General features: G+C 33.8%; 1 protein-coding gene across 2 annotated transcripts; it reads right to left on the bottom strand.

Annotated features, from left to right (window-relative positions):
• Positions 1-4096: 4096 nt before the first annotated feature.
• Positions 4097-7007, bottom strand: LOC106771088 (cysteine-rich receptor-like protein kinase 10). 2 transcript variants are annotated; one of them, XM_014656988.2, is made up of 7 exons: positions 6178-7007; positions 5931-6050; positions 5660-5799; positions 5347-5557; positions 5007-5244; positions 4646-4796; positions 4097-4555 (listed from the first exon to the last, which is right to left on the bottom strand). In XM_014656988.2, the coding sequence occupies exons 1-7, from the start codon at positions 6971-6973 to the stop codon at positions 4205-4207; spliced, it is 2007 nt and encodes a 668-aa protein (XP_014512474.1). In that variant the 5' UTR covers positions 6974-7007; the 3' UTR covers positions 4097-4204. The 2 variants fall into 2 exon arrangements, with proteins under 2 accessions (XP_014512474.1, XP_022641017.1); XM_022785296.1 differs by lacking the exon at positions 6178-7007 and having other exon boundaries at positions 5347-5552; positions 5931-6040.
• Between the last annotated feature and the right edge of the window lie 1383 nt (positions 7008-8390).

Genomic DNA, 8390 nt, shown 5'->3' on the forward strand with positions numbered 1-8390 from the left:
AACAATAAGTGAAAATAGACGATAAATAAAAACTTTATGAATAAAAATATATTAAAATTTTTATGATTTTAATAAAAAAACATATATATTGATTGAATATGTGTATAACTAATATTTAATGTTTTAATAGGGAATGATAATGGAAATAAGAAGTATCTACACATTTTATAAGTTTCTTTTACTTTTATTTTAAATTAATAAAACTGTTAGTTTATTTATCTAACATTGTTTGCATTGTTATGAAATGACTTGAAGAGCAAGCAAAGATTATTTTTGCGCTACGATGACTTTAGAATATACTATAAGAGCAAAGAAGTGGGTGATTTGTTCAGACCTATCTCCATCAACGATAATGATGTGAAATGTGCTGAATTTTCAATGATCAATTATGAATGAATTAGCCGCGGACATATGGACAGAAAAGCATCATTTTACGAACTTTTGTTTACGAATGTCATAAAAATATTAATTTCTACGAATTCCTTGTTTATTATTGGTAAACTTATTTTGGCAGTATCTAAAAGTCATGCTAAACAGCGAGTTGTATGCAAAAAGAAAAACACACTTATTCTTAAAGCAGACTTTAGACTTTAGTGTGTAAGTTAACTTTATTACATGATAAGTCTAAGAATAAATCTTCCGAAATAGAGTAAGATATAAACTCCAACAAATCATTTCGCATAGTTTTTATATTATTTAAAAAAAATAAATTTAAATCTCACTTAATTTTGTAAAATAACATAAAATAAATCCATTTGTAAACCATAAACTTATCTTATATTTTGTGGACGTGAGATTTAACACTTCCATCCTTATTACTTAGTTTTATAGGAAGTATTTTATTGTTATTTGTTTGTGTTTAAAAATTTTGAAACACTAGGTCAAAACTAGAAGAGATGTTATGACCATTATAAAAATGAAAATATGGTGCAGAAGCTGGTGAAAAAATAAGGTGAAACTCTCGATTTTGGTGATTTATGATGGAAGGAATGGTGTTTGATGTTCTAAAAGATATTAGGTCAATTCTTGAGAAAGGTAGTTAGAGGAGACTATTTAGGATGTTCTAGTCTTGAATGACCTAAGATGAGAGTTTGACAAAAAAATGACATTATAATATCACTCAAATTAACAGATGAATACGAGAGTGAGACACATTTATTCATAGGTCAAGAGTGTCTTTAAATTGTAAAAGTTAAACCTAAAAACTCAACTTTGGCCAGCTTGGAGAACAAGGTGAGAAATCCTCTCCATTAGGAGAAAGACATGTGGCAAAAATCATCTCTACTAAAAGGAGGATATATGGCCATTATCCATAGGAAATCCTCTCCAATGTGAACATGACACATGACCACTCTTTCAAAGGTTTGGACCGCCTAACTTGCATCCCACTCTAGCCTTTTTCGACATCCCATTTGATCAACTTTGGGCATTGGCCTTTGTTGACTTAAGTGGTCTAAAACCTTATTGAGTGTTGCTCTCTCCACCACCCCAAGTGCTCCTGCACCTCCCCAATATTTTCTTTTATTTCAAAAATACTCTACACCTCCCCATTATTTTCTTTTATTCCAAATATACCCTACACCTCCCCCATTATCCTTAACAATCTTTTTCTCTGCATTAATGGAGCATTCACACATCTCCCCAATATCCTCAACAATCTTTCTCTTTCGCTCTCTACATTAATAGAGCATTCAAATGGCTCAAATTTGAACTTGTGATATATTGCAAAATATAAAATTTAGAGGAAAATTCAATATTAGTGCTTCTACCACTTCCGTTTAATAAACTTAAAAGTTAGATACAAATACAAAATAATAAACATAATAATATTAATAGTAAATAATAATATATTATTATTATTATATACTAACTTTATAATGACGAAAGAACTAAATAAATTTCAAATCTTTAACAAATAACTTTTCTTTTATATTTTAAGTATTTAATAATATTTTTATATTATGTATCTAATAAATTAAGTACCTTATTCAAGTTATTTGAGTCAAACATGTCGGTAAGTTAAAACATAATATAATGTTAAAAATTATAGATATTAAATGTAAAAAAAACACATATATATATAAACATTTTTCTAGAAATTTAGAACAAAATTTGAATTTTACATTTTGGAATATATCACAAGTTCAAATTTGAGCCATATGAATGCTCCATTAATGTGGAGAGAGAAGGAGAAAGATTGTCGAGGATCATGGGTAGATTTAAGGTATTTTTGAAATAAAAGAAAATAATGGGAAGGTGTAGAGTATTTTTGAAATAAAAGAAAATAGTAGAGAGGTGCAGGAACACTTCGGGTGGTGGTGGAGGGAGTAACACCCAACCTTATTCTACTTGCCCCAAAATACAAGATCCAAATTTATTCTACTCGATGATGGTCCAATAGAAGAAGAACTTGACTTCACCTTCCAGTTATAACTCTTCTTGGATTTGCGTAACCATATTTATTTATGATTAGGCTCTTGGCGAAAGGTTTGTCATCACTATATTCCCATATTTAAATCATATAGTAATTCTTCCTGCCTCCACGAGTTTTGGCTACACCTCTAAGTTTTCCATAATATCCTCTACATTAAATGAAGCTCAACGGAATTTTTGCACCGATGGAGTAATGATGTTGTCGAACCACCCACATTAAATGTAAAATGTGGTTTAATATATGTTGCACCCCACCACCCCCTCGCTCATTCATTTTGCTTTTTCTTTGCTTTTCGTGTTGGTTTGTTGTTTCGAGAGCTGTGATCCCTCGTGTTCGTGGTCCTGATGTGTTGGTGGTCCCCGATGATTGAGTGGTGGTCGGGTCTCGATTTTTCATCGGAACAACATTTAAGCGTACATTTGAGGTTATAATAGTGGAACACCCTTAATCAATGTTTGAAATGCAGTTAAGAGCTTGTCAACATTCGAACATCGATTAAAAATCACTGTATTTCGAAGTATGGTTGAACCTTAACTGGTTCGAACATTGACGACCCTTAACCACAGTTTGAATGCCGGTTAAGGGTCTGTCGCATTTTGAACTCCACTTATGATTGTGCCGTAGTTCAAAATGCAATTGCCCTTTTATTATATTTTTTTTTTAAATTTTACATATATTTTGTTTATTTTACCACTACTTATTGCCCTTGCTCGCGAGCCTTAAAGAAAACAGCGCACTGAGTCACTGAGAGGGAGAGTTGCACCGAGAGAGGAAAGGAGAAACACATACAGATACTAGAAGAGGACTTGAAGGAGGAGGGAGGGAAAAAGCTCGAGAGAGGTTTTGATTTTAAGGGAGGTGCAGTAGCTTTAAGGAGGTGTAAGGTTTGCTTTTAATTTTTTAAAAAGAATCAACAGTCAATTCTTCTTTTTTTTTTTTTTTTCAGATTTCTGTGTAGACATACAAACAGTTAAGAAGGACAATCTAGAAACATTGGAGATGCACAAAGAATTCCAGGATCTCTAAATCACATCATCATCAATCAACACATAAGAATTACTATACAGACGTTTCACAATATGGAACATCAAATTATTAAGGGTTAAATATGTTTTTAGTCCCTATACTTTGAGGCGATTTTGGTTTTAGTCCATTTTCAAACTATGGTACAATTTAGTCCTTCAACTCTAGAAAACTCTGGTTTTAGTCCTTTTTACCAATTTTTTTTTAACTTTATTTGTTATTTCAAACGCGTTTCTCAGTTAACATTGAAGTAAAAATGTGTCAAATAGTGTAAACAATCCAAATGCTATAATAAAACGTGCTTGAAACAACAAATAAAGTTAAAAATTTTTGGTGAAAAGGACTAAAACCAGAGTTTTCTAAAGTTGAAGGACTAAATTGTACCATAGTTTGAAAATGGACTAAAATCAAAATCGCCTCAAAGTATAGGGACTAAAAACATATTTAACTCAATTATTAAAAAGTACACATTGAAAAGGACTAACCTGTCATATTCTAATTAAGGGAGATTTGAGAGACCATTTCGTAACTACATCAATAATTAATAACAAAATTGCATATTAATTAAAGTTATAAGTTGATTAAACTAGAAGAAAATCATTAAGAAAAAGATGATGGTAAGTCATATAAAATGTTTTATTCTAAGTGAGGCAAAGGATTAGATGTATATAATGAAGATTTTGCACTATAGGAAAATTTGATTTTTTGTTTAAGACAAGAAACATTGATGATGAATATTATCAATATTTAGCGAGGGTATAACTCAGTGATTGAAGCTTCATTTTCTGATTCCTGAACTGATTTAAGTATCGGTTCACTTGATCCTGTTTCCCTTGAATTATATTCCCATGACTGCATCTCTGGAAGGCTTCTAGTTCTACTGTTCACATAAAATGCTGGTTCTGCAGGAATAGGGAGACTCAGAGAATGACTATTAAGCATCAGTATAATGTTAGCCATAGTTGGTCTGTCTAGAAAATTTTCTTGAACACATAGTAAACCAATATGCAAGCATCTCATCATTTCATTCCGTGAATTGCTATTAAGTGATGGATCTACAACATTTATAGCCTTCCCCTCCTTCCAGTTTCTCCAAGCCTGCAAATTTTTTTTTATCAGATCATTGATTTACTTCTATATTAATGTTTTTGAGCATGTAATCAATAGTGACAAAAGAAATAGACTTACGAAGCTTAGTAGATCCTCCATATTTTCCCCATTATTAATTCCACTGTTTTTTTGGCCGCTTACAATCTCAAGAATCAGTACACCAAAACTGTACACATCCGATTTCACTGAAAATTGTCCTTGCATTGCATACTCCGGTGCCATGTATCCACTACAGACCAATATGGACCAGATGATTAATTTCCTTGTGTTTCAATTTCTAATGTAACCTTTTAAATATGAAACAGATAGATTCTAACTCTTTCAAGAGTTACAAATTCACGATTTGGTGAAAATACTAATGATAAAAAGTTCTTTTTCGATGGTTGGTTGAAATTGAATTCTCAACCATCAACAAGCTATAACATATTCTAATACTTACTAGGTTCCAACAATTCTATTTGTGTTTACTTGAGTTTGATCCATTAAAACCAGTCTTGCCATGCCAAAATCTGCTATCTTAGGATTCATCTCATCGTCTAAGAGAATGTTGCTTGCTTTGAGATCTCGATGGATAATTCGTAGCTGAGAATCTTCGTGAAGGTAGAGAAGACCTCGAGCAATACCTCTAATGATTTTGTAGCGCTTTTCCCAATCCAACTGTGCTTTCATGGCTGGATCTGCACATATAGCCGCCAACAGTTTTAACTCTACCAATAATTAGATTTGTGTTGAGCAAGAAGTGAAATATAGAGCAGCAGTGAGTCATAATTAAAAGGTACCAAAGATGAAGTAATCAAGGCTTTTATTGGGAACAAATTCATAGATGAGTAATCTTTCTCTTCCTTCCAAACAGAAACCAAGTAGCCTAACTAAATTCCGGTGCTGAAGCTTCACCACTAAAAGCACTTCATTCTTAAATTCCGTATCTCCTTGTCCAGAATCTCTCGACAACCTTTTCACTGCAATTATCTGTCCATTGGGGAGCCTGCCCTGAAAATATATATCACTGTCAGGTATAGTAAATAATTTGCTAACTGCTGTTAATTATAGAATGTTTTGACGATGTGTGTCTGATTCAACAGGGTTACTTACCCAGTAAACAGCTCCAAATCCACCTTGTCCAAGTCTTTTAGAATCAGAGAAGTCCTCGGTAGCAACTCGTATTGCGTCAAAGTTGAAATGCAATGACTCAACAATTTTAATTTCATCCTCATCATCTTGTTCTTCTTTAACTTCACGAGGGAAACGGATTTAAACTAGTTAGTTTTTGGAATATGTTCGAATAACAATACCGTTGTGGGTGCATTCGGGTTTGCCTCAAACAGACAAAAAAAAATCACAAGAAATTGATAACTGGACTTGCCTGCAAGATTTTTCCTTGCCTTCAACCTCCTTAAATATAGCAAGAGACAAATGAGCAAAATAACAACAACAACAGTAGGCACAACTACCGCAATGACAATTATTGTCGTGTTGCCACTTTCTGCAGAAACAAGAATCCTCTACCCGGTAAGACATTTCAAGGATTGTAAAATACCAAAATGCCTAATTACTAATTTGGGTTGCTGTTTATTTGGGTGAATAGGAAAACTGAGAAGAAAAGGAAGTACCTTTTGAGGAAGTGGTATTGGATGGAGGAGGTGCCTCTGGAACCGGGTCTAATGTTGTTTCAGTTCCGTAGAATCTGTAAGTTTCGAATCTAAGATTACAACTTGGTCTAAGAACTCTACCTCCTACCTTGTCATCGCAGCAGTTTGGGATCTCTGAGATAGCCCCCTCTAAGCATTGATTACATTCTTGTTGAGACAAATCAGGGGTGCACTGCACAGCACCGTATATGGTCTGAAAATTTAAACCAGTTGCATTTTCTGCCGCAGCATACTTACGACGGGAGTCACCTGATGCAGCTATCCCTCTTAGGCGCTTCATTAAGTTCCCGAGCACTTGGCTGAACTGATTCAGTTCTGTTACATTTTCTAAGTTCCACCAGTAATAACCAGGAGAAGTTTCCATTTTATGGAATATTGTTTCGTTAGAGTAGCGCAACATGCATAGATCGGACCATAGAATTGCATTTTTCTGGTTTGGACATCTGTGTTGTATATCGAGTGTGGAGTTTTTGAGGCAGCTGCGGCACCTCTCTGACTCAACATCTCCTCTACAGAGCCCTATGGCATTAGCTATGTCACTGTTTTGGCCATATGAAAAGTTGTAGAAACCGTAGTTGATTTGTGTGTTGGAAGAGAGAGTGGATAAAAGGGTGTTGAGGTTGCTGCTGTAGGTGCTGTTGGCTGTGTAGTTGCCGTTGCCATTATCACATACGTGCTTCTGGGCGGTGGCTACAGATACAAATTTTAGAAATGGAAAACAAAGAAAGATAATAAGCATGCAGGAGACCACGGCCATTCTGATCTTTGGGTGCCCAAAGGATGCTGCTATCACTTTATAACCAAACTGCGCTTTTGTCAGATTCATAAATCAAACTATTCATTTCTATTTTTTTATTTGAATAAAGATATTTAGACAATATTTTCTTAATAACATTTGAATATCATTATACGTGTCATTGTATGATTAATCTATGATGTTGTCATTGTGTCATTTGGATCAATTACACAATGACACATATGATGATGTTAAAATATTGTCAAAATAATGTTTTTTATATATCATTAGCCTTTTTATTTGATACTAATCTATGACATTGATACTCTTTAATTATTATCTTCTATTTATTGAGTTAGTGGTTCAGTCAAATAATGCATATTTAATTCAAGTGGGCAGTCAAAATTCCGAACTTGGAAGGTGGCTGGCCGAGTCAATTGAAAACAATACACGTTTTCCAATACCCGTGACCAAAACCAAGACTTCTCTTGGAACTACTATCATATCCGTCCGTACACACGAGTTTGTTTTTTTTTTTCTTGCTGTTTAAAAATATTTTGATAAAAAAAGAGTATAGGAACATTAATACGTGATCAAAAAGATGTTAGTTGCATGTGTTTTTCTTTTGAAGTGTAAAAATGGGTTATGGTTTAAAGCAACAATGCTTTGAGTATCATAGTAGATGGTAGCACAGTTAACCTTTAACTCTTAAAAAGATATTCTATATATAGTGATACTTAGACAATATTTTTTTGACAACATTTGAATATCATTTACGTGTCATTATGTAGTGTATGGTGATGTTTATGATTATTATTGATTGTAAAGTAATTTTGAACCAATCACAAAATGATACATAGATGATGTTCAAATATTATCATAACAATGTTATCTAAATATCATTATCCTACATAAAAATTCAAGTCATGATAATACGACTTTTGTATTCCACCTCAGCGCTTGATTGAGCACCAAAAGGCCAAATTAATACCAAAGGGCCTTCCTCCTTGCTCCTTCAAGACAAGCGTGTAAAATGGAGACTCAGTCGAGAGATGTTGGTGTGAAAGCTTGCAAATGGTGATGGAAAAGATGATGTATGCTTCGGCTAAATTGATTTTTCTATCATTAAGGAAAAGAAGTCTAAAATTCTAGAAGAGAGATTTACTTTAAAGAAAAATCGAATCATTATAAAAAAAATATGATTTATTTATCGATATTTGTCACACCCCATTTAATACTCCTCCTTAGTGGAGTACACGTGTCAGCCATCCGGTCTTCCCTAGCAAAGTGGGAGACCAACTCTGCCAAGCTTTTAATTCCCTTCTTCGTGATCCGTGTGGCAACAGCAGGAATGTGAACTTCCAGGAAGTGGAAGTCAGGTGGCACGCTGGGAGTGGGCCGAACGTTCTTAGTGGAGGCAGTATTTAAGGTAAGATGA

This window comes from Vigna radiata, chromosome 8, assembly GCF_000741045.1.
Source record: "Vigna radiata var. radiata cultivar VC1973A chromosome 8, Vradiata_ver6, whole genome shotgun sequence".
Taxonomy (NCBI): Eukaryota; Viridiplantae; Streptophyta; class Magnoliopsida; order Fabales; family Fabaceae; genus Vigna; species Vigna radiata.

Bases quoted from the DNA above. Each gene is read 5' to 3' on its own strand.
- LOC106771088 (XM_014656988.2), bottom strand. From the start codon at position 6,973: ATGGCCGTGGTCTCCTGCATGCTTATTATCTTTCTTTGTTTTCCATTT. The intron at 5,558-5,659 runs GTAAGTAACCCT...ATATATTTTCAG, and splicing joins GATTTGGAGCTGTTTACTGG to GGCAGGCTCCCCAATGGACA. The intron at 4,797-5,006 runs GTAAGTATTAGA...ATTGGTCTGTAG, and splicing joins AATAGAATTGTTGGAACCTA to TGGATACATGGCACCGGAGT.